Raw genomic sequence first — 25607 nt, 5'->3', positions numbered from 1 at the left:
AGCAGAGCTAGCACATCTGTCTATCCGCACTGGAAAGCGGGCTCCCAGCTGCAGTGCAGACGTACCCTTGAAAGTCAATGGAAGAATACTCATTTATTTCAACGGGGCCAGGATTCCTCCCGTTCGTACTGATCCACCGCTTGAGGTGGGACTTCAAACTCAACAGCAGCGATTGCGTTCCGAGGGCCAGATCCTCAGCTAAGTATGAACGGACATAACCCACGGCAGTCAAATGAAAATGTTCAGGACCATTATTAAACCACCTATTCAGCTGTATATGTCTGACAAGGGCAGATCAGAAGCATTCTAACTTGTGCTTAACGTTCATACGGTTTATGGATGGTCAGGATTCTGGAGAAAGGCATTACAAGGGGCTACAGCTGGCGGTCTCTCGACTGAGACTCAGTTTGCCAAGTGCCCTCTTGTGGTAAAAACACATTATGCTCCCAGCCTGATAGAATAACTCAGCACAGCAGTCATCCCTCCACCGCCCAGCCAGCTTTGAAACCAGGATAAATCTTTAGCGCAACTAGGATCTGAAGCAGCATAATGTAACCTATGATTGCCGCTGTATGAAATGACACTAAATGGACACTCCTAAGCACTCTGCTACTTCAGGCGGCCTCCAACAGCTGAGATCCTTAGCACTAAATGGACAGGGTGAAGAAGACGTAATCTTCTTGACGATATTACTCATCTCGGGATTCAAGAGACAGAGTCAAGTATTATCTAGCACTATGTTCCTTCCCCTGGAGTTGACTTGTTGATTGATTTAGTTGGGACTGGTCCTGCTTTGAGCAGGGAGTTGGACTAGATGACCTCCTGAGGTCCCTTCCAACCCTGATATTCTATGATTCTATGACTTGTCTCCTTGTTTGCTTTTATCCTCTACTCAGCCTCCAAGCCATTACATCTAATCAAAACACTGCTGACACCAAGATCCACGACACAGTTGGGAAAGCGGGGGGTGGGGTGGAAGAGATCGGGAAAAAATGCAGTGAATGTAAAGCTAAAATCAGCATGTGAAAGCATGAAGCCTGGGAATACCTGTCCGTTACTAATGCAGTACCACATTCACTAAATTATATGAATGCAGGGCAACTCCCCCATTTTCTGAATCACTGGTCCTCTACTGAGTAAGCAGAGGTAAGCTGAACAGCACTATGGAATGAGATGAGATCATCTGGGAGAGGAGCTACTGTCTAGGAAGAATGCACAGGAAAACTGGAGAACAGGAAGCTGCCATACTGGATCAGAGCTGTGGTCCGTTTAGCCCTGCATCACGTGTCTAACCATGGCCGGTACCAGTTACTTCACAAGCAGGTGAAGGAAACCCTGAAATAGGCAGTTAAGGAATAACCTGCTCCTGAGGAACACTTCTTCCTAACCTGTATCACTTAGAGAAGTTGGCTTATGCCTTGAAGCAGGATCTCTTACCCTGCCAAACTTTTTGGATTTATTTATGTATGGATGTTTAAATCAATCAACACTAGGGCATTGAACAGAATGGAAAGGAAAGGGAAAGAATGAAAAGTGAGTCCAAAGCATACACATGTCAGTTACATGACGTATTATTATTAATCATTTGATTGTAGCACCTAAAAGCCCTGGTCATGGACCAAGACCCACTGTGCTAGGTGCTGTACAAACAGAGAACCAAAAAGATGGTCTCTGCACCAAGGAGCTTACAATCTAAGTATCTAATTGAGGGGGTTTCAAGTACATCTTTTACTTGTCCCTCCTACCCAGATGCCTGAGTTAAGCACGTGATCTTGCACACTATGTATGTGGTGCAACAGCACCGAGCATGAACTGAGAATTTAGCCTGTGCACTTTTTGGTTCGCTTTGCAACCTTACTGAAGAGCTCTGCTGTGGATGCACCCACCCTGTTCCCTTTCCTCTCACTGTCCTGCACATGCATCAGAAGGTGGAATTTTGCCCTCAATTTTTAATAGATTATTTTAGCTATTTAACAGATTATTTTAGCGGTTGTGACATGGGGCACAGGCCCTAAGATGCTATGGCAGTGTGTATGGGAAGTTTACACAGTGCCTGCCTGCATTACACCTAGATCTAGCTGGTGCAACTGCTTCACGCTTCTCTGTCTGCTTAGAGCTGCCAGAGTCTAGCTGCTCATGTGCTGGTGGCCGAAGGACATAAGAGGAGATGCCCTTGGACAATAAGGAAATCTGGAAGCCCGGCCATATGCAGCTGCAAATCATTACTGCGATTTCGCCTTTGGTCTGGCATACTCACTGAGCTGCAGTGGATTGATCATGCTGTGTGTGTCTGTCAAGAGACTGGAGAGTATCAATATGTGAGACACTCAATACTAATGGATTTTGTGATCTAATTCTCAATTGGCTGCTGTGGTTTCTTGCGGTTTGGGGGCTGCAAGTTCTATTCTGAGTTTTGAAGACTTTGTGAGCCACATTCTGCCCTTAAGCACACGAGGCTCACTCGGAAAGGGGGAAGCTGGGTATCAGGGACTCAATGGAAGGTCAAGGCAGAATGGTTTAAGGAGTGGAAGGTGGGAGATTCAGCAGTGTGCCTTACCGCTGCATCCCCTAGTGCTTGCAGCTGATAGTAGCCGAGGGCGTCAAAGGTGTGACCGAGTCCCTTTGTCTGTCATTCAAAGCATTGCTAGGCCCATGTCTTGCCTTGCTTGGGGCAAAAAGTAAGAAGCTTCCTGCACACTGATTTTCCCTCAGGAAAAGCAGGCCAGAATTTCACCACAGGGAACACACATCTCGTAGCTGTACTATGCAATGTAACTCTTATATCAACAAAAAGAGTTCTTTAAAAATGAATTTAATTTTACCCAAGATGTATTTAATGTCTTCCCCCAACCCCTCCTGCCTGCAAAAAATACAAATGAATTTCAAGTGCAGTGAATTCATACAGCAGGAGAGAATTCTGATCAGATGGACAAGATCTAATGATTTATGATGGCAAGTCCAAGGAGAGACACTGTTCTTTGATTTTCAGAGCTGAAGCTTTATTCAATTAATAGCACACTGATTGAGGGAACTGAAACATTTTTGGTAAACACTAAGGATTGTGCAGACAACACACTTTCTCTATATCACTGTAATGAGGAACAGTTCCACTTTAGCAGTAAGCATAATAGAAAACCATTTCTTAATGGACCACTAAGTCTCAATCTGCTGTGCTGCAAGACATGAGATGAAAACATGCTTTGGTTAAATAAATCTAGTTAAATTTTTGGAAATTTAAGAGTGAGTGGCTTTGTGCTACTGGAAAAATGTATGGAGGGTTTGAATCGGTTTTCACTTCATCTTTAGCCTCTGCTCCTGTATGTATATCCACAAGCATGGACCCCTGCAGTTTCACAGGAGTGTGGGAAGCATTGTATAGATCAGGGGCAGAGTTAACAGATTCTGATGCAGGATTAAGAATCAGAGTGGCAGGGGGAAAATACCCACTACCTTCTTATCAATGTACACATATTGCAGATATCAGGAGCGAGCTGAAGAACTGCAATTCAATTCAGTGAAAGAGAATGGGATGTGAGTTTAAATATCATGACAGAGAAATCTCAGCTTCAAATAACACAATTCCAGAGCACTCTGAGCGCACAGACACACTGTGTTTTGTTTTAATATTGGGCTATTTTGTTTCATTAACAGTCACAGCCTGTTAAAATCTTCATGTACAGGCTGACATTTGTTTTGTTTTCCAACTAGTGAGGGAACTGTGCCATGTTCCGTGGGAATAAAAATCCATCTGAAGCTCTTCTAGAAAGCAGCAGAGTTTTACATTTCTACTAGGCCTGAGCTGATAGGTCAGGCCAAAGGAAGGGATCAAATGGTAAGTATGACTGACTACTAATGAATGCTTCAGTGTTTCTGCTACACTCCCCAGTGAGCTATCGACGTTTCTTCTAGGCTCACTGATAACACATCTACCATAGGTATCACATCCATATTTAGTGGTAAATCTGATGAGTATCCTTTAGACTCATCTGTGATACCCATAGGTTTCTGACCAACTAACTGATTCAACACCTGTCCTCCTAGATTTCTTCCAGTGCTGTTGCAGCACTTCCTCTTCCATATGACCATTCCCGAGTTCCATTTACACAGAACCAGAGTTGCTAACCCTTTTTAAGCCAGAGAAAGATGTGCTAAGAGTAAGTAGAAGAAATTGCTCCTTAGGGGCTGCTGTCAAACTCAGTGAGATCCAAGACGGCCTCTTCTACCTCGAACACAAGACACAGAATTCAGCTCAGAAATAAAGACATAGGTGTGTGTTCCTGCCTTCCCATCTTCCTTACCTTGACTCCACGAGGTCCTGGATATCCAAGTGGGCCCTGAGGTCCAGTTGGACCCTGTGATTTAAAAACAACAACAAAACAACATTAAGATACAGCAACGGTGGAACTTTTTGATAAACTGTCTGTCCTGAACTGCACAGGAAAATGCATGGCTGGCTGAACAGAAGGCATTTGGGAGGTCGGCTGTGCTTAGAAGAGGCTATGGAAACCTAACTTAGAGATCACGTTGCTCTGTGGTCTGTGATCTGCGCACAGGACAGAAGACAGTATCTGGCTGATGAATCTTGCCCATATGCTCAGGGTTTAGCTGATCGCCATATTTGGGGTCGGGAAGGAATTTTCCTCCAGGGCAGATTGGAAGGCCCTGGAGGTTTTTCGCCTTCCTCTGTAGCATGGGGCACGGGTCACTTGCTGGAGGATTCTCTGCTCCTTGAGGTCTTCAAACTACAATTTGAGGACTTCAATAGCACAGATATAGGTGTGAGGTCTTTTTTAGGAGTGGTGGGTGAAATTCTGTGGCCTGCATTGTGCAGGAGGTCAGACTAGATGATCATAATGGTCCCTTCTGACCTAAATATCTATGAATCTATGACAGAGAGAGGAGACACCAGCTGTGTGACGGCTGTAATAATTAGCTACAAAGAAAAGGTTTTCTACACAGGATCCGCTAATGATTCGCAATGGCAAAAGTGACTTCTCTGCTTAGTTTCAGGTAGAGCAGGTTGAAGCTGAATTTCGAAGTCATGATGAAATTTTTAAAAAGAAAAAAATCGTTGAAATGTTCACAATTCTTTTCTTGCCTTTTTCTAACCAACTGTAGAATCGGTCCAAATTTTTCAAAATTCAAGGTGTAGCATTGTCAAATTTGAAGTAAACTTTAGACGGCCAAAATTTTGGAAAAAAAGGAGGGGAAATATTTGCAGAAAATTTTAATTTCCCTTTTTTCCCCTCAACTAGCTCTAGCTTCAAGAGTAATAAAATAGGAGCAATGCAGGGTGCTGCAACAATTTGTATAGTGGGGGTGCTGACAGCCATTGACCCAAACTGTAGCCCTGTGTGTAATGGAAACCACTTCAAGCCAGGGCATGCTGCAGCACCCCCAGCACCTCTAGTTCCAGCACCTATGGAGCAATGGAATAAAATTAAAAAGTGAAAATGTAGACTTAATGGGTAAAACGTTCAAAAGTGCCTAAGGAACTTAGGGGCCCAAGTCCCATTTGAAAAGTGATTTAGGACTTTCGATGAGATTTAGACTTGTAAGTTCCTGCATCACTTTTGAAAATGGGACTTATGAGCCTATGATCCCTAGATCCAGAAAACTACAGACAATGAGATCTTTTCTAGAACATGTGGAATAAACTCCCAAGGGAAGCAGCGGAAACCCCATCATGTGGCACATGTGAACCTGAATTGCATGAAACATTAGCACATGTGCAACGTGGACCAATCCTTCATGTACAAGGAGATGCATTGGATGCCATCACAAGTCTAGCTTGTCTCTGATTTCTAGGACTGTTATGAATAGAGCCATCATTATAAGAAGATCCACTGGTTGGAAGCTTTCAGAGTAGCAGCCGTGTTAGTCTGTATCCGTAAAAAGAAAAGGAGTACTTGTGGCACCGTAGAGACTAACCAATTTATTAGAGCATAAGCTTTCGTGAGCTACAGCTCACTTCACATCCGATGAAGTGAGCTGTAGCTCACGAAAGCTTATGTCCTAATAAACTGGTTGGAAGCTGAAGCTAGACAAATGTAGACTAAAAATAAGATGCAAATTTGAACAGGGAGGGTCATTAACAACTTACTTGGGCATGTGATGGATTCTCCATCACTTGAAATCTTTAAGTCAAGATTGGATGTCTTTTTAAAAGATAAACTGTAGCTCAAACAGAAGTTATGGGCTTGATACAGACATTTTCGGGTGAGATTCTTTGGCCTGGATTTTGTCGGAGGGCATACTAAGATGATCATAATGGTCCTTTCTAGCATTCAGAGCTATGAATCCATCTAGTCATCACTGACTCCAAGGGCTGAATTGTAGTTATTGCCAAATCTGGATGGACACACTTCACGGTAACTTTGTAAGTACCTTGCACCATCGCTAGAGTGCCGTCTTATGACTCGGTACATCAATCACATTTTCAACTGAATTGTTTTCTTTTGCTCAACTAACTGAAAAAAATACTCTTCCATTTCTGTAAGAGAGTTCTGGATAATTTCTCCCAGCCTGACAACCAGGCTGAGCTGAAGGATCTATGCTTCTTGGGGTCTGTTGGAGTCTCAGAACTCGTGCTAGTGTCAATTGGAACAAATCTAGCAGCACAAACACTGCTCTGGGATCATAACTGCTTAAGCAATAACTCATGGAGAAAGTTATAGCCTGGATCTGGACTTTTACCCTGACACCTGCTGACTTCTGGATGTTTGCTAAATGTCTCCCAGCACAGCGAGTGAGCGCAGGGCAGTTGATTGGGTTTTAACATTCTACAGACACGAACATTTGAATTCCTAGCCTCACGTGACGCCAGCTGGAGGAATGGCCGCCATCAAGGTGGCAGGCATTGTTTTCCTGCTCTGCACGGTACCCAGGCAATGCTAGGGTGAGCTTCAATCAAACTGGACTGTACTCTAATAAAAGACTTTTGACAAATGTAATGGTTTTCAGCTGAATGGGACGCAGCAGGAACACAGATGGTAGATCTCCCAGACAAACTAACAACCATATCATTCAAGGACTCTGAGCAATGTTTTCTAAAATATTGTTAAAGAGGGATTTTGACATGGGGGCAAACTAGAAAGAAAAGAACATTAATTTTTTTAAAAAGTAATTTTCTGCATTCCCTCTGCAGCACTGAGGATATTTATTTGTGTCTGATTAACAGCTTTCCCCTTCACAGGTTTCTTTTGCATGTTCGGGAAGCTTTTCAGTGCTGCTTGCCAGGAAAGCTAGGCTGGACAATGCTGCTAAGAGATCTCTGGTGCAACTACACATTTATAGACAAGCTGAAATTGTCCCATGACTCCTTCCTCCTCATCCCCTGTGGTCAAAGTCACAAGTGAGAAAACAATCAAAACGCATCTTAGATTCTGAAGGTTCAGGAAGGAAAAACGTCCAAGTTCATCTACATTTCTAAATGAGTTGTAAATCTCACTAGATCACCATTCCTGGGGCATTTCCAAACAGAGAGTGGGAGGCGGGGGTAATATTTCTGTTCTTTTGTTTCTAGACAAAGCCAGAAAGTGAAAGAAGTAGAAAGAACATTCAAAGAAGCAAACAGACAGTTCAATTGGACTTGGTTTAGGAGCAGGGTTGGTGGGTCTCATTGGTGTTTCAAAAACCAGTACAGCCAAGTCATGTGACCGTTTCCCAGCACATGTTTAACAAAAGTTTTGCAAGCACAGCTACGTCCGTTAGAAGTGTGAAACACCCCTCACCCCCCACTTCCCCATACACTCTTTATCTGACATAACTATGCTGGCAAAAGCCCTAACGTAGATGCAGTTATACCGGCAAAAAAGTCCTTTTGCCAGTCTAGCTTATTTCATTTGGGGAACAGGTATAAGTTATGTTGGCAAAAGAACTCTTGCTGCAATGAGCTGCATCTCCACGGAGAGGGTTTGCCGGTATAGCTCTGCTGGTACAGTACCAGTTTGCAGGTATAACTGTCTGAGCAAATCCTTCCTAGTGTAGACAAGGCCTCTCTCCTTCAGAACTGACCAGAGCGCTTTAATGCCTCCAAGGCAATGAAGTCATCTGCTCAACGTCTAACATTGCATGGGGATTAATTTCTTCCTCCATGTTCAGTGACACTAAATAAGAATGATGAGGGTCTGGTTAACACATACCTGACTCCCCTTCTCACCAGGAGGACCTTCTTTGCCAGGATGACCCTATTAATAAAACAAATAGACAAAACAGAGAGAGGAGATTAATAATCAGATCACTGCTTTGGAAACTGACCATCAGTTTTGATCTATTTCCAAGGGGATCCTTACACATTAGTGAGCACTTACTCATGCGAGTGGTCCTGTTGAGGTCAACTGATCTACTTGCATGAGTGCTCACCAACATAAGGGGACTGCAGTGGAATTCTACTTTACGCTGCTACACCACCTTGCATCTGCACAGCACAAGGTATTTTGCAAATATCAATAACATTTCACAACACCTCTGCGAGTTGGGCAACTAGCAGTGTATCTATTTTGCAAAGAGGGAATTGTGGCACAATGCAGCTAAATGTCACACCCAAGGCCATGTGACAGTCCATGGCAGAGTCAGGAATAAAACTCAGAAGTTCTGGATTCCACTCCTGTGTTTTAATCACTAGGCCACTTTTGTTCCTGATATTTGCTGTCATTAGGTTGGTGATGAGAAAAAAATCCAGTTGTACAGTACTGGAGAGTATGTTGGGAAGGCTGTGATGGTCAGATCTCCACACTGCAACCATTTGCTGGTTACTGGAATCAGCTGCATGATCTGATGATAAACACTCAGTTAACCTGCATCCCCACTGCATGCTGACTGTCTGGACACTGGTCAGCTTTCTTCTTGGGCTTGGGCGCTGAATAACCCAACATCCTGTAGCTTCCAACACATTCTTATTCAGTGTCTTTAGAAGCCTTTTGTTGAGATTTCTATCGGTACAAAACAAAAGTACCATTTTCCATCCTGAAAAATTGCTTCTCATCAAGCACAGTGCACTAGCGAAGCATTGTGAAGAGCCAATGAGTGCCTTTGCAATGGATTTGCTTACTAACGGACCAAACACATTGCCAAGGCAAAACATCCCTCTGGGGTTTGCAGTGTCAGCACAAAGACATTAACCTCTTAGCTGTGGCACCTAATGTGTATTCATAATCTTTTCGTTTGAAAGGAACACGAGGGCACCCAGACCACACCACAGGTTCTCAAAGCCCTAAGCACCTCTGCAGTAAGTAGGTTTTTCATCAGCGAGCTCCTGTCTGAACATGCCAATGACCTTCTTGCAATCACTTAAAAACCATTTCCCAAGATCACACTGCATAAAGGAGAACGTCAGACCAGCAGGATTTCATAGAATCATAGACTATCAGGGTTGGAAGGGACCTCAGGAGGTCATCGAGTCCAACCCCCTGCTCAAAGCAGGACCGATCCCCAATTTTTGCCCCAGATCCCTAAATGGCCCCCCTCAAGGATTGAATTCACAGCCCTGGGTTTAGCAGGCCAATGCTCAAACCACTGAGCTATCCCTCCCCTAAAAGGATCGGATTTAAAAAAAAAAACCCTCCCTTCATATACTCACAAATATAATGCTGCTACTTTGATAGCTGAAGGTGCCCTGATGTAGCCAGATATCTAAAGGACATCAACAGCACCCATGCACACAATTGTGCCTGCACCGACTTGCTCATTTCTAGATCTATCATAGGTGCAGCGGTGGGTATCAGTGGAAGTCCAGGCTGAGGTCTAAATCTGCACGGTACGTAATATCATCACCCATTTCAAAAAGTGCAGTTCCATTACCAGCCCTGGGATCAATAATTGACAAGGGACTTCACTGGGTCTGGCAGCAAGATGCCATATGATTTGGGGGATTTTTAAAAGGAATTTAGTAAATGCCATATATCTTTGGAGTCCAATTACTACAGAGCATCTGGGCATCTTGTTATTCCTTAATGCTCACACTTAAAACCTGCCCTAGACTATCTTCAGGCTACATCGTTCCCCATGAGAACAAATGGAGCCGTGTGTGCACATTGAAGAGGATATATGACCCTTAGTCTACATAAAAACTGGACTGGACAGATTTTATAACTGAGAGGCTCCAATGGAGGCTGCTCTGAGAATTTCACATGGAGAGCAACAGCCTTATAGATATTCTGTACTGTTGAATCAGCTAACAATTTTATGAGACAGATAAAATTCCCCGAGTGGGAAGGATAATCCCCAGATAGAAAAATGTAATTTTTCGGCATGTTCTGCATTTATGTTCAGGAATGTAACCGTTTAATGTTTGTTGCTCTTAAAATCGGACGTCTCCTTAGAGTGTAAAAAATCAGATCTAGTTTAAAGGCCAGGGATTTTCAACACCAGCCTCCAAGAACAGATAATGTTTAAAGTAGGATTATCATGAGGCTGCTAGAAGAGAACTCTCATGTGAAATTCAGGTTGCTCTTACTAGCTGCATTGCAGAAGCACTTAGGGTACGTCTACACCGTAATCAGATGCCCATGGCTGGCCCAGACCAGCTCACTCGGACTCAGGCTAAAGGGTTGTTTAATTGTGGTGTAGGGCCCAAGCTCCAGCCCAAGCCTGAATGTCTATCCCACAATTAAACAGGCTCGTAGCTCACACCCTGCAAACCTGACTCAGCTGGCATGGGCCAGCCACGGGCTTTTAATTGCAGTGCAGACATATCCTTGGTGTTCTAAGCTCTACAGGTGGGGATTGAGACAGCAACTGAATTCAGACCTATGGTCCAGATAAAAGGGTTCATTTTTATTCACAGCATGCATCGCCCCCTTTACAGGGACTGGCTTGAGATGCACTCACAGTGCTAGTGCTCTGTCCAATACACTTAAGCATGCATTTCAGCCGAGCTTCTGGGGTTTCGCAGGATCCATAGTGTGCGTTAAAATGACGCCCATTCCTCACTCACAACATTGTTTTCTGAAAATGATTATTACTGGGGCAATCCTGAGAGCTCCTGAGCGCTCTCCGCTCCGGCTAGAATCAATGGGAATTGAAGTAGGCGCACAACACGCCTAGGGAAGAACCAGACTGGTAATGTGGGGCTAGAGGAGAACCAAACGCTGCAACGTGGCAGAGACGTTTGTGTAAATTCTGACTGGGGCCTGATCTTGTAAAACCTTGAGCGCTCAAGATCCTACTGAGCTCCCAAGGCGGCTGGGTGCAATAGTGATGCAGCATCAGGTCCCTAGGGGGTAAGCGGGGTGGGGTACCTTAGGAACAGACTACTTACCGGAGGGCCGTCTGCACCGGGCATGCCAGGAAGACCAGGTTTACCCAGGGGTCCCTAAAAAATACCCAGAAACAATCAGAATCACTGCAGCAACAAGTGTCCCCAAGAAGTTATTAAACACCGACAGTCAGAGAACAAAGGGCATCATGTTACAGGCACATCTTTTGCTTTGTCTGAACCTGGTCTCGCAAATGTTGTATGTACAGGTAGATCCTTTAGAAAAGATGCAATGGCTCAACAAGCAGGGCCTGACCCTGCCCCGCCTTTCACACCAGTGCAAACTGAGCGCAAGGCTGGTACAAAGCACTACCATCCTGCCTGGGCAGCATTTTGCACTGATGTAAATGACCACACAAGGTGCAGGGTGCTGGAAAACTGGGCCCACAGAGCATAAAATCACATAATAGAAAAACAAACCATTATGACAAATGGAAAAAATGGGGGGCGGGGGGGACTGCCCTATCTGCCTCACCTTCTCGTTTAAATGCAGTTGTGTTACTCTCCTTTAATAATAGGAATCCTGATCCCTTGACCACGTCAAGGAGTGGCTATACTTACACAACTTGAGTGTGTGACTCCGCAATTAAACAAGAAATGCCTTTGTCCTTTAAAATGATAATCCGTTCTGTTCATTTTTCTCCTGGACAGCTTTTGGTCAATGATCCCATAATACTGTACAATAAGGGGAATTCTCATGTTTGGGTAAATGATACATGCCAAGGAAGTCAGTGGAGTGGGAATTATGCAAATGCACTCAGGAACATGAATTAGTCCCGTCATTCCAGTGGGCAACATTTTGCCTGATTTAAAGTCCAGGGTGCTGCATGGGTGGGAGGGTAGAATTTGCCCAGTGAGAACAGTACATTAAGCCAAAATGGAAACTCGGTGTAACTTGGCCCATCTCCCAGGGTGAAGGTCCTCATTAAATTATCTGAATCCCCATGCTCTTACAAATGTCCCTTTATATCTTACAAATGCTGTCCCTTTATACATCTCTGCATATTTAGCCTCAGAAACAGACAATTTAAAGTCAACTCCTAACATTTTATACAGACTGTCTTCAAAATGTTTCTCTTAAAATGGGACGTGAATACAAATATTTTGAATTAGAGACAAACTCTGTTTCCTCCTCTCTGCCCTGTTTGGAGCAGGACAAATTAAACTTTCAGGCATACAGCTGTAAACAGATATTGCATGAGGCAAACAGGAGTATCTGAGGAGACAAATGCATATTAATGGCAACAGCTGACTTATGTCACAGCTGCAGTGTATTAACATACTTTATTGCCTGGTGGACCAATTGCACCCTGTGGACCTGGAAGACCCTGTGAAAAGAAAAAAGGTAGGGGGGTTAAGAAACAAATTAATCATTCCAAATTTATTTTGCAACACCTCAGTGTAGCATCCTTCTAACACTTTCAATGACTTGGTATTTCCAATAGTTATCGAAATGTCCCACAGAAGATGCTAATACTTCATTTTTAGATAGCTTATTTCATCCATAGAACAAATGAAGATAATTAGGATGAAATTCAATAAGGACAAATGCAAAGTACTTCACTTAGGAAGGAACAGTCAGTTGCACACATACAAAATGGGAAATGACTGCCTAGGACGGAGTATTGCAGAAAAAGATCTGGGAGTCATAGTGGATCACAAGCTAAATATGAGTCAACTGTGTAACACTGTTGCAAAAAAAGTGAACATCATTCTGGGCCGTATTAGCAGCAGTGTTGTAAGCAAGACATGAGAAGTAATTCTTCCGCTCTACTCCGTGCTGATACGGCCTCAACTGAAGTATTGTGTCCAGTTCTGGGCACCACATTTCAGGAAGGATGTGGACAAATTGGAGAAAGTCCAGAGAAGAGCCACAAAAATGATTAAAGGTCTAGAAAACATGACCTATGAGGGAAGATTGAAAAAATGGGGTTTGTTTAGTCTGGAGAAGAGAAGACTGAGTGGGGACGTGATAACAGTTTTCAAGTCCATAAAAGGTTGTTAACGAGGAGGGAGAAAAATTGTTCTTCTTAATCTCTGAGAATAGGACAAGATGCAGTGGGCTTAAGTTGTAGCAAGGGAAGTTTAGGTTGGACATTGGGAAAAGCTTCCTAAATGTCAGGGTGTTTAATCACTGGAATAAATTGCCTAGGGAGGTTGTGGAATCTCCATCATTGGATATTTTTAAGACCAGGTTAGACAAACACCTGTCAGGGATGGTCTAGATAATACTTAGTCCTGCCATGAGTGCAGGGGACTGGACTAAATGACCTCTCAAGTTTCCTTCCAGTCCTATGATTCTATGATAAGAATTGTTTTCAAGATGGGGAAATTGAGGCACCAGAAAGGGATGTGACTTGCCCAAGGTTACGGAGAAGTTCAACAACAGCACTGAAGAATACGTCCCCAGGTCTCCTGACTCCTAGTCCAATAGCCACCGGCTCCCACTGCTTCCATAATGAGCACATTAAAAATCAGAGATGACACTGAGCAGCACATTTGGATTTAGAACCAGATAACTGACTCCCTCAGTCAAGGAGATGCTTGGATCTGACTTTGGTCCATCACAGCAGCAGAAGTCAGCTGGAAAATGTGGATCCAGAATGAGGTTCAGTTTCACTCTTCAAGCCCTGGAGGTTGTTTAGATTTAGAGCCCAGGCTCCGCCTTTAGGAAACGTATTTATTGCTAGTCAATACTTTGTGTGATGTCCCATCTGAACCACTCTGCAGGTCAGGGCAAAGCGCATACAGAACTATAAACCCAACTCTTTCCTATCGAGGAGAAGAGCTGTTTCTTGCCTTACCTGAGCACCTGGATTACCCTGTTGTCCTGGTGGTCCTGGCTCACCTTGAGGACCCTGCCAGGAAGCAAAGCAAGAGCTGAAAGAAGCTCAAAACCATAGCAGTAATAATGTCCATCCATAGTGTTATGGCCAACAGTTATATACACTTCAATTCATGCTAAAGCAAGGGAAATGAATTCTCGTGCGATTAGGTGTAAACTGACTATTATTGCAGGGGTCCGGAAGGGATTCTTCACTCGCAATTGTGGAGGGCTGTGACTGCCTATCTCCAACGCACAGCTAGTGGCCAGTGCTAGAAACAGAACACACCAGCTACCAAATGCTATTGAGTTCATTATTTAGCCACAGAAACCATTTTGTCTTAGATTTTATTTGTGCATGCTGACATGGAGGGTAAATTTATTTAAATCACAACCATAATCAAAAAATACTTTGCTCTTAAACACTTATGTATTTGTGTAAAAGTATGTAACCCTTCATTCAAGGATTTGACAAACCAAATAATTAATCCTCACAGCCCTGTTATGAATCATGATCACTGTATTTACTTCAAATGCCACAGCAAAGTGATGAGAACAAGATCCCACAGGCTGTGTTTGGCAAGGCCAGGAAAAGAACCCAGGAGTTCTGATTGCCAGTGTCCTGGTCTCACAACTAGACAACAATCCCTCCCTTCCCCCCCGCCATGGTAGTCTTCTCAGGGGAGGCATTATTGATGGATGAAGGACCATTGTAGAGGACCAGACTATACAATAATCAAGTCCAATTTAAACCATGCTTCAGCTTTGTACTGGCTTCTCTGCATAGAGGTGAATTTGACTCATGTAACTACAAAGTCCACAATGTATATAGTTTCTTTCTTGATTTAATGATTATATTTTGCTGTTTGGTATAACAACATAAATCATGATGAAAATGTTTGATCTTCATAGGGACGTAATATGTAATTTCATTGCAAACTATAATAAATTAACATCCATTTACCATGGAAGATATTCTCCATGGCCTCTACTGGTTTTGAAATCAACAGGGACTAAACAGTGATTACAAATCTAATGTAAGATTGACTATACGGAGAGAGAGAGAGACAGAGTGTATGGGGATAGATGGAAGTAGTGAAGACTTACCACATTCCCCTTTGGGCCTGTTTGTCCATCCATACCAGTCACACCCTGAGTAGGGATTAAAAAAAATAAACAGCATTAAATTGAGAAAACATCTGGCTCTTTTGAGCCAAAAATAGCAGGAAGATGCAGTAAAAATTAATCAAATACTCTGTGACCCTCTGGACTAAAAGGAACAGCTGAGTGGAAACAGAATGTTTTCCTAAAGGTGACTGGCAAAGCAGCTAGTGCCAAGAATTCATGCCAGGTTGTTGGATTATTTTGTTTTGTTTGGTTATTCGGTTTTGGGGTTTTTTTTCCAAAGACCATTTCAACATTTTTTCCATCGGTTTTACGCCTGCAGAGAAAACTCAGCACCATTGTGCAAATGCTCTATATTGACTGTAGGAAGATTATTTCTGAACAGTGGACAGATTTATAGAAACGATGGGTAGATAGCATATTAGCACATTAGAAGACAATGGATGAAGTCGGAGGAAGCTATGTTAATTTACACCAGGTGAGGATTTGTCTCACTGTGTTTTGATGGTGTTATTGCTGAAGGCTAGTTGAGAGCCCCACAGAGATGCTGCAGTCCTTTAGGAAGTGCAGCCTCGTCCATCGACAATGAAAGGAATTTATATATGGAAACCAGGAAAAAAAATTCAGCTTCATACATTCACAGAGTACCATAGGTAAGTCTGTGGCATCACGGCTCACAGCCAATCAGAAAGCACCAGCTGGGGGGACCAGCCTTCGACAGGTTGATTCCTTGCACAGGACCAGAGATCGGTTTTTATTGGGCACTCTTACTAAATAAGCCACTTTAGGGACCAGATCCTCAACTCCCTTCAAGTCTCAATGGAAGTTGAAGGCCTCTGAACTCACTGACTAAGGGTGTCATGGCCTCTTATAGTGGCTGGTCCATGAAGGGAATAATTATCTATAACTGTTGCCAGTGAAGGGAGTAACAGCTAGAGGCATTGCGTGTTGACGTCTTGGGGATCAATCACCCATGACGATCTCTAGAGCTGGTCCTTACACCAGCACTTCATGGAACAAGGAGCCTAAGACAGACGACGTGACTAAGCTCTATCTCCTTAAAAGGCCTGACTGAAAAGCTGCATGCTCTTTCCTTGGATTTAGCTTGAAAAACGTGAAAAAAAACTGTATTAAACCAGGCTTCAAAAGACTCAGGCACGAGTTAATAGAAAAGCCACAGTGGTAATAAGTTATGTTCTTCCTTTTAACTTTGGCCTAGATGTTTAATTTACTCTATGGGCCAAATTCCACCTTGGTATGCATGGGAGTGACTCCACTGACGCTGGGCTCAAAGCAGGGCTGAATATGGCCTTAGAGTTTTAACCCCTTCTTTATACCTCCTGCTTTCACAACACAGATGCATAAAATCATCCACTTGGATTATCTGCCTGAGTGCCTCAGTGGGACATGCTAGCTCTGACTGGAGAACTCAGCAGAACTTGTTGAGCAGAACAGCAGAAACAGCAAGCCTGTGCAACTTACCGGCGGTCCTGAGGGACCTGGTGGCCCTTTTGGTCCCAGCAAACCTCGGGGTCCCTGCAGGTGGAAACAAATATGCTTAGAAGCACCAATTATGAAGAGCCCAACCCAAAGCCTTTCTGAGGTCAATGGAAAGGCTCCCATTGACTTCAATGGGCTTTGGCTCAGGCCTTAAGAGAATCGGGGGAAAAAAATATTGCCCAGCCAAAGCCTTCATAGCACCTTCCTTAGGGTCTGTTCCTGAGTGGTTCTGAGCACCCTCTGCTCCCACTGAAATCAGTGAAGGTTGATGTTACTCAGCATCTTGCTGGATCACACATTTTAAAGCATGTTCCACAATAATACATGCTCCATATCTTATTTTATAAATTGATGTTGCCATAAAATAGAGCGGAGGTCCCCAATTTGTGAGGTGTGCCCCTCCTAGGGGGCATCAGAACATTCAGGGGCACGCATCTGGGACCCAGGCCATCCCCCACAGGGGTGGGGGGAGGGAGCGCCACCCTGCTCCCAGCCCCAGCTGTGGCCACAGCCTCGGCCCCTTTACCCCTGTCCGCATCCCCCCTCCCGGAGCCCTGGACCCACTCCTGGCCCCAGCTCTGTGGGGCAGCATGGATGGGGGCAGGGGGGGCATGAGGTATAAAGTTTGGGGACCACTGAAAGAGAGAGAGAAAGTGTGTGTGTGTCTGGGATGCTTTTTCAGAAAAGGTTAGCCATCACAGATGGAGACATTTATTTTTCATATTCGAACAGGGCCCACTTTAACCAACTTTCAAAGTAAATCACTCCTGTTCCTGCACTCTCCTGCTGTGGAAGCAATGACCTACAAAATACTTCAGAGCAAATACTGCTAGGTGGACAGTACTGTGTGAAATAAACTCACACCGCTCAGGCAGCACTGGGGTGGGTGTTTCAAATCTCACTGGATTTAATTTGTGCCACTGAAACTCTATTGGCCTTGGCAGGGCTGGAAAAAAAGCATTCAGTCTCAATTGTATATTTCACTTGTATTTCCAAAAGGCAAGCCATCCTAGTCAAAGGTAATAAACGACTCGTGGTGTTTACCTCACATTTCTGACTTTTCACGCTGGGAGGCATAGTGGCAACTTCAGGGAGTTATTGCGTTTGAGTCTTGTATTTAACAGGTAAATTACCAGGGGTGGAATTTCCAAAGGGACCTAAGTGATTTAGGCCCACAAGGCCTACTGGGAGTGATACTTGTGCTCCTAAAGCACTTGGGCATTTTTGAAAAGCCCATCCTTGGAAGCTAGTTTTCAAAGCGAGGAATCTAAGCTCAGCTCTCAGACAGATCCCTAGGGAGACAGACTGGGCATGTGGGTCTGTGGAAAGCCTCATTTTTAAACCTACGCCCTCTGTTACATTAGGGTACAACTACCCAGAAATAAAAGCCACCACGCTCGGGGGAAGTGACTCGGGCTCCCAGGGCTCAGGCTGCGAGCTATAAAATAGCAGTGCAGATGTTTCGGTTCAAGCTGGAGCTCAGGATCTGAAACCCCACAAGTGGGGAGGGTCTCAGAGCCCATAAGCCTGAATGTCTATACCGGTATTTTTAAAGACGCAGCTCGAGCCCGTCAGCTGACCCAGGCTCTGGGACTCTCTGCCATGGGGGTTTTATTGCTGTCTAGATGTAGCCTTCGTTACCGGTGTTCGTTCATTGTCATGGACAAAAACTATGTTTGATTGACAGACAGAACAGAAGAGTTAAAATAAAAGATAAAACATGATAGTTTTTACCATTAAAACAGAACACATGGGCCTGAGTCTGGAAAGACGTACGCTTAAGCACAACTGGTCACTAATGTTACCACTGATCGTCTGCATACCTTGGCAAGGCTGGAAAATACCCATGTGCTTAAATCTTTGCATGCCTGGGCCTCCCAAAAACAACTCCCTTGACTGAATTGGCTTCAGGAATTTTAACAAATGACAGCAGAATGGAATTAGATGCCTACAGGAACAAATTCTAAGGTGCCACCAGTAAAACATAAAGGGCCATACCCTACCATCAAAATTGGCACTGGTTTTGATGGGACCAGGATTTGGCTGATGGCATTAGGAGATGTCCATGCAGATTGGGGAAGTATATTTATCAGCCAAAGTTTCTTATATTATAATTTCTACTTACTCCCGACTGGGCCCTCAGCCACTTTTTTTCTTCTACTCATTTAAAAATAGTTTCTATGCATGCTTTAGACATGTATTAAGGAGATCGCTAGGTTGATGAATGTTTCCAGAAGTTAATCAGACATCTCATGTATAATTTAGTCCCAATGAGTCTGTAAATGCCAACCCTCTCCTTTCCTACGTTCCCAACATTTCTCGTCAGTTACTCTGGTATCACTAATGTGGTATTTACAACAACACAACAAGACAGCATAAAAGCAAAACTGATGGCATACGATAGGTAATTCGCATCCCTTTTAATACAAAGAAAACATGTTTTGGACACTAGAATAAGCTGATTTTAATGAAATGACAATTTCATTGCACAGAGGCATCTCCATATTGTCAGAAAAAGTTTTTGTTGTTGCCAGTGAAGTCAGGATTATTTGGTGCCAGGAGCAACTGTGCTTTTGGACCTCTCAAATGGGCAGAAATTAATTCTTGGGAGAGCTGAGTGAATATCGCAAAACATTCTCTAGCAATATTGGTTTGAACTTCTACACTGCATTTGCTTTGGTCACATTAGCATCCCCTTTTGGTCTTGTCTACAATAGGGAATTCCTTCCATTGCTAACCCCGGTCCAGCAACTCCCAAGTTAGCAACATCAGGAGCCTTAGGTCTTTATCTTGCAAAGATCTGCAGATGTACTTTCCTTTATGCCCTGTGGGTGGAATCCTGACCCCACTGAAGTCAACGGCAAAACTCACAGTGGGACCAGAATTTCATCCCGTGACTCCAATTCACGGGGCATCATGCTAAGTATCTGTGCAAGCCTTTGCAGTACCATGGCTTTAGTGGAGGTGGGTTGGGAACTGCCATTAGCATTTTAAGCGCCATGCGGTTTGGCCCTACTCTGAGCAGGGTTAGATGACACAGTGATGTCTAACAGCCAATTTGTATCTGTAGTCTCAACAACCCAGACAAGGCCCAAGTGTTCATTTTCCCCAAATACTTGTGTGATCAAGTTTTTCCGGCATGAATGCCCTGGAAAAACAAATGCTTAGCCTGTGTGTGCTTGAATACTCATTGAAACCAAAGCTTACATACACTTTCCATGAACCATTCACTCCACAGCCAGGCTAGAGGAGTTCTGCTCATCCGACTTGACCAATCACTGCTAAGCAACACAGCTCAAATTCTGGACTTTAAATTTTAACTAAGGGGCCACTGAGGAAACAAAACTACTGAGAAGTTTAGCTGAAAATGTCTGAAGAATAAATAAATTGGAGGAAATGTGTCTTGATTTTTCAAATGGCTGTGAACAGGAGAGACAGAACAGATCTGCAAGTGACAGCTAGAGTCCAATGTCTCTTCACTGCCTTGAAGATTTAATCTAACACACTGTGTAGCACTATGTGACTATCTGCCACTATCCCTGCAAAGCACAGCACTAGCCATAGGAGCCCTGGACTACAGAGTTACTGAGGTGCTGCAGAATGAGATGCCCACATTTTGAACTAGCAAGTACTTACAGGTTCTCCAGGTAGACCTCTGGGTCCAACTTCTCCATCATCACCCTATTTGGCCGTGGAGGGGAAAAGAGAAAGAGAGAGAGAGAAAATCAGCTACATTTCAGTCACTTCGTAGGTGATTCACCCTTGTTAAACAATAATCACATACAAAACCAACTTCCCTGGAGTAATAAAATGGTAATCGTGCATAAGAAAGACCTCATAAGCCTGGAGACTAATGTCATGTGTGCAGAATTTACTGAAGATTATAAATCCTATGAGGATGTTTCATAATTCATCTGTTTGTAAAAACGGATTTTGTTAACAGATGAGATATTGTAGGAACACTTCAAGGATTGTGGATCAATAAGCAGCAGATTTAGTAACTAAGTGAATGGAGGAGCCAATACAGAAAAGCCAGCATGGCAATTAAATTTAGCCGAACTAACCTGTTGGCTCCTTAGATTAGAGAAATTAAAGATGGGGTGATTTTTAGGTCATCTACTCCATCACCTACCAATGCACCATTGTTCCCTATAGAATATTCTTCATTGCTTTGTCCGATTCATTTTTAAAATTATTCAAACAATGGGGCTCCCTCCAGTTCATCTGGGAGACTATTTTACAATCTGATGGATATCACTCTTAGGAAATCAATATTGATATTCATCTTAAATCCTCTTTTAATAAAATTCATCCCATTATTCCAAGTCAGACTCTCTCTGTGTCATATCCCCTTCCCAAACAATTCCTCTTCCCTCTTGGGATTTAAGACTGATCACATACTCAGAGAGAGTTACTGTACCTCCTTACATATTGTTCAGCTGACGGACAATAATAATACTTAGGTCTTTTCAACTCCAAAGCACTTTATGCTTAACTAATTAATCCTCACAAGCTATCAATGAGAAAGGTAGGTGTTATGCCTGTTTTATAGAGGAAACAAACAAGTCACTTGTCTAAAGCTAACATGAACCATTCCAGAGGTGGGATTAGAAACCATTTTAATGTTTGGCCCCCAGCGCAGTCTGGAACTCCTGTCCCTGAGCCCTTGTTGCATTTTACTAGCACTTACCGAAAAAGGGTAAGTAGGTAAGTGTATTTCACAAAGAAAAAAAAATCATTCTAATATTTTTTTGTGAATTTTTTTTAAAAACCTGTCAATTTTTCTGGCAAAAAAAGAAAACCTTTTGGAAAACATTTTCCAGTTTTTATCCCTTCTCTCGACCTTCCTCCCCAATAATAAATCTCTTTTTCTTTTCCCACCAAAAAAGGGAGATAAAAGGAAAAATGCAAGAGAAGGGGGGGGGGAACTCAACATTGTTCAGGTTTTCAATACTAGTAAAAAGAAGAGGGAAACACTGAAAAATCCAAACATTTTCCACAAAAAATCTTCATTTGGGTGGGGGGACGGGAGACACCAAAATGGGTTTCATATGAAAAATTTCAACCAGTTCTACTTCATTGTGAGCCCCGTTCAGTGCCATTGCTAGTCCCAGCTGGAATTAACCAGTTAAAACAAGTGCCAAACAGAGAACATGATCAGAACCATTGTAATGCAGGCTGAGTCATGAGTATATGTTTTAATGTTGCATGGATGCAGAATTCCAGTCTACCCCAAGACCTACAGATGCTCTCCCTTCATTTAAGATGATCAGGATTTTGCATTGAATAACACACCAGCGCTTGCTTGCTCTTTGTTTTCATTACATGTCTGATATCACACCTGCTTCTTGTTTACAGGGCATAGTTCTGAATTCAAAAGGAAGCTGTATTCAGAGATAAACTTACCCTCTCCCCGTCATCTCCAGGTGCTCCTGGTGGACCTGATGGGCCTGGATCACCCTAGGAATGTAAGATTAGAATCAGCCACTTCAGGAAATCCCCAGAGAAGCCAAGCTGATTCTCTTCTCCCTCATGATGTAAAGCAGGTGTGAGGGAGAGCAGCATCAGGCCCCACCGCTTTGCTCCCCAACCTTCGTGGGACCAGGTGCTCAGTTGTTCCCCATCTCCTAGTACACTCAAAAACCCGTTAGAATTATGGCCACTACTCCGTAGCCATATAGGACACTATTTATCATGTGCACACATGTGATCCATCAGGCAGAGGAACATCCTCAACCCACATCCGTGGTGCCCTTTTGCCACGGAACAGGGAGAGATTGTGTCCCACACTTGCCTCTCCAGTCCCACACTTCTTGCGGAGATAGCTGTGCTTCGTCTCAACCTCCTATCTTCCCAGTCCATGTAGGGGAGATCACAGGGCTTCAGGAATGGAGGAGCAGATTGTGTATGACATCTAGGTGGCGGGTGCGGGGAGGGAGAAATGTCACCATAGCCTCTGGAGGCCACCAGGAACTGGGTTGTATTATGGGTATGCAAAGGTGGGGGCACTAGTGGTAGCGTGAAGAGTGCTAGATGGTGCTCTGCGTGTGACACTTCACAAAACCTAGGGCCAGCCCTGTCCTCCATGATCAGTTTCACTAATAATGACCATGCCTCCTGAGCTGCCCCTCCCTGATGTGAAACTGGCAAGAAGGAAACCATCCCTGCCCGAAGAACAGCTGCCTGTTCCCCCACCAAACAGGGATATCGTGTTATCTGAACATCCCTGTAACTTGAATTAACTTGGGGTTTTGGGGGGGATCCCGTTGGGAAATGCCTTGTGACTGACACATTTGCTATCATCCAGGGCTAGAGCTTAATCTCAGAGTCCTTTCTACAGTATAACAGCAGCCTCAGAACTCACAGGGCCTGCTTCACTGGACTAGCACAATCCATCACAGACCTTCCCCATGACATCTCATAATGGGTACGAAAACCAGCCAGGGTGTCGAAGGTACGCACAGCAGCTTCTCGGAGAACAGGGACCTTGGCTTTGCTGCATAGTTCCCATTCCAACCCAAACACATCACAGCATTTTCTAGCTGGTTAAACACTGCCCTTATGCGCTACCTTTCCGCCCCACCATAGCATGTAATCACCATGTAATCTCCTCCACTGCTAAAAACACTCCCCCCTTGCTTTAGAAAGTAATGGTTACATTCTTGGGTGGGGGTGGCGGGTTGCCTGCCAAAAGAGTTGGCTTCTTGCTTAACTGCAAAGCACACAGAAGAATCCCATTTTTTGGGGCTGCCTTTCATCAATAACAACACCATAAAAGCAGGTTTTGTTTCTTGCTTCTTTTCTACTTTTCTGGGGTTTGTTACCTCCTCCAAAAAGTCTGCTGGTTTTTTTTCCCCCCTTCGATGTGCCTTCAGAAGCTCTCAATGGCTTCCCGCCATGCGGACACTGTGGTTGGATGTGTTTTTATGACATGTCCTATGCACTCCTACAGAGATCTGTCATCCTCTTACAACGGCCAACCCATGATGTCTCCCTCTTAGTTCTAACCACACTCCACACAACTCCCAACAGACTCAGAACACCGTATCACTCCCCTACTGGTCCATTTGGGAGCTCAATAACCTTTTATAATGTTCCATAGCCATTTTGTTTGTTTTTTTCTCTTTTTAAGATTGTCGCCAGGATGCCGTGGAAATGAGAACTTACCCTGTGCCCCTTCTCACCAGGCAAACCAGCCAACCCATCAAAACCTCGGTCACCCTACAAGAAAAGACAAGGTCAGTCCAGATTTCTGTTCACTGTTGTACCCCTTTCCACTTTGATTAGTCTCTGGGCCAAGGAGGGATCGATTTTATCCACAGGCATTGGACAGTGTTTCAGCTTCTTATCTCAGCCCCAAGGACTTCAGAATTAGAGATGAAAAAGTTCCATGATGCCATCTTACCCATCTCGCCGATTACTGCCATTGTACATGTAATGATTTTTCCAGCCTATCTTTGTTTCTCAAGCAATGTGGCTTCCACCAATTCTCCTGGGACAGTATTCTACTGCCAAACACATCCCCCTTTTGGAAAGTTTTTGCGATATTCAGTCCACATTTTCACTGTCTAAATTTCATGCCGTTACTAATCATAACCCCTGGGTAGCAACCTAAATAGCAACTTTCCCATGTCCATCAGCACCTCTTCAAATTCAATCTCTAAGCCCCCTCAGAAAGCATCCCACCTTTCTGGCCAAAGCTTTCCCTGTAATCCTGCTAGGGACTCAAGGGGAAAAAAGAAACGAAACAGGAAACTGAGTTAATAAAATTAGGATCAAAGACAAGAAAGTTTATGGTCTAAGAAGGAAAATAGATGGATGTTAAATCTGATTACTTCTCTTTGGAGTTTAAGTGGATGTTCCTTTCAATAAAGTGACTGAGGTTTCTGGTCTTACTTGAGAACCAAGTGGAAAGAAAACGTACATCATAAAACTCCTATCCATCTATTATTCAGCACCCTGGGTAGCCTCTGCCCTGCAGAGGTTCATCATTCGAAGCTGGTGGGATTTATCCTGTGCAAACAGAGCCTGTTGGAGGATCTCTCACAGCAGCACTTATCCATTGATATTTTAATTGATAGGAAGAAGTTGTGTGTAGGACTAAAGTTGGGAATTGCACCACTGAGCTAAAACAGAGACGTTCCCATGGATCAGTTCAGCAGAGACTTGGCTATGCTGGAACAAGCCCCTGGGGTCTGCAAAGCAGAGTATATAAGTAACCAGTCACCTCACCAAGGAAAATCACCAAGGACTGTGGCTTAGTCATCTGTCACCGTAATGTACTCTATAGTGCACCAGCAGCTGACCCCTTGCAATCCACCCTCTTGTCCACAACCTGCTAGACAAATAAAAGCAGGGAGGAAGGAGGGCCTTATGCTTAAAAAGCAACGATAAATTGCCTGAGCATCCATGGGCAAAACACACCAGGATCAGAATTTGAGAGGAAAACAAAAAGGGAGTGCTGATTTTGGGTGCTTCCATATACGATGCTGGACTTGGCACACCTCACCCATAAAATAGGTTTTGTTATCCCCGTGTAAGTGCTGAAATTCCTTGTCCCCAGCCACATAGTAAACTAACAAAGTTGGGAATCCAGAAATCCTGTGTCCCATTCTGCTCTGCCAGACATGCTCTCTTGCTAATTTAACTTATAATGGAATTATAGTTGCATGCCTCTCCTCCTGTTCTCCATCCCTATACTTTATAAGCAGGAATAGTCTGTAACGCCAGAGCAATTGAAGGATAAATCCACCTGGCAAGCAATTGAAGTTGCCTACACAAGATACATGAGCAGTAACAAGATGGCTATTTTTTTTGGTCAAGTTCTAGAGTGCCCCTTGAAGTCCGCCCACAATAGAATTAGTCACCATCTCGGCTACTATTCATTATTCTGGTTTTCAT

The 25607-nt window shown here is 43.8% G+C and overlaps 1 protein-coding gene across 2 annotated transcripts in view; it reads right to left on the bottom strand.

The window, feature by feature from the left end:
- The window catches only part of COL5A1 (collagen type V alpha 1 chain), a 249106-nt gene that overhangs the window by 72692 nt on the left and 150807 nt on the right, over nucleotides 1-25607 (bottom strand). For both annotated transcript variants that reach the window (XM_073313982.1, XM_073313983.1), the window contains exons 18-27: nucleotides 23874-23927; nucleotides 22113-22166; nucleotides 20343-20387; nucleotides 16689-16742; nucleotides 15189-15233; nucleotides 14062-14115; nucleotides 12541-12585; nucleotides 11261-11314; nucleotides 8145-8189; nucleotides 4299-4352 (exon numbers count right to left, since the gene is read on the bottom strand). In XM_073313982.1, coding sequence (XP_073170083.1) covers nucleotides 4299-4352; nucleotides 8145-8189; nucleotides 11261-11314; nucleotides 12541-12585; nucleotides 14062-14115; nucleotides 15189-15233; nucleotides 16689-16742; nucleotides 20343-20387; nucleotides 22113-22166; nucleotides 23874-23927 — 504 coding nt within the window. The remainder of the gene's footprint in view (nucleotides 1-4298; nucleotides 4353-8144; nucleotides 8190-11260; nucleotides 11315-12540; nucleotides 12586-14061; nucleotides 14116-15188; nucleotides 15234-16688; nucleotides 16743-20342; nucleotides 20388-22112; nucleotides 22167-23873; nucleotides 23928-25607) is intronic.

The sequence above is a fragment of the Lepidochelys kempii genome, chromosome 16 (genome assembly GCF_965140265.1).
Source record: "Lepidochelys kempii isolate rLepKem1 chromosome 16, rLepKem1.hap2, whole genome shotgun sequence".
In the NCBI taxonomy this organism is placed as follows: Eukaryota; Metazoa; Chordata; order Testudines; family Cheloniidae; genus Lepidochelys; species Lepidochelys kempii.
This window is presented reverse-complemented; position numbering and strand designations above follow the sequence as displayed.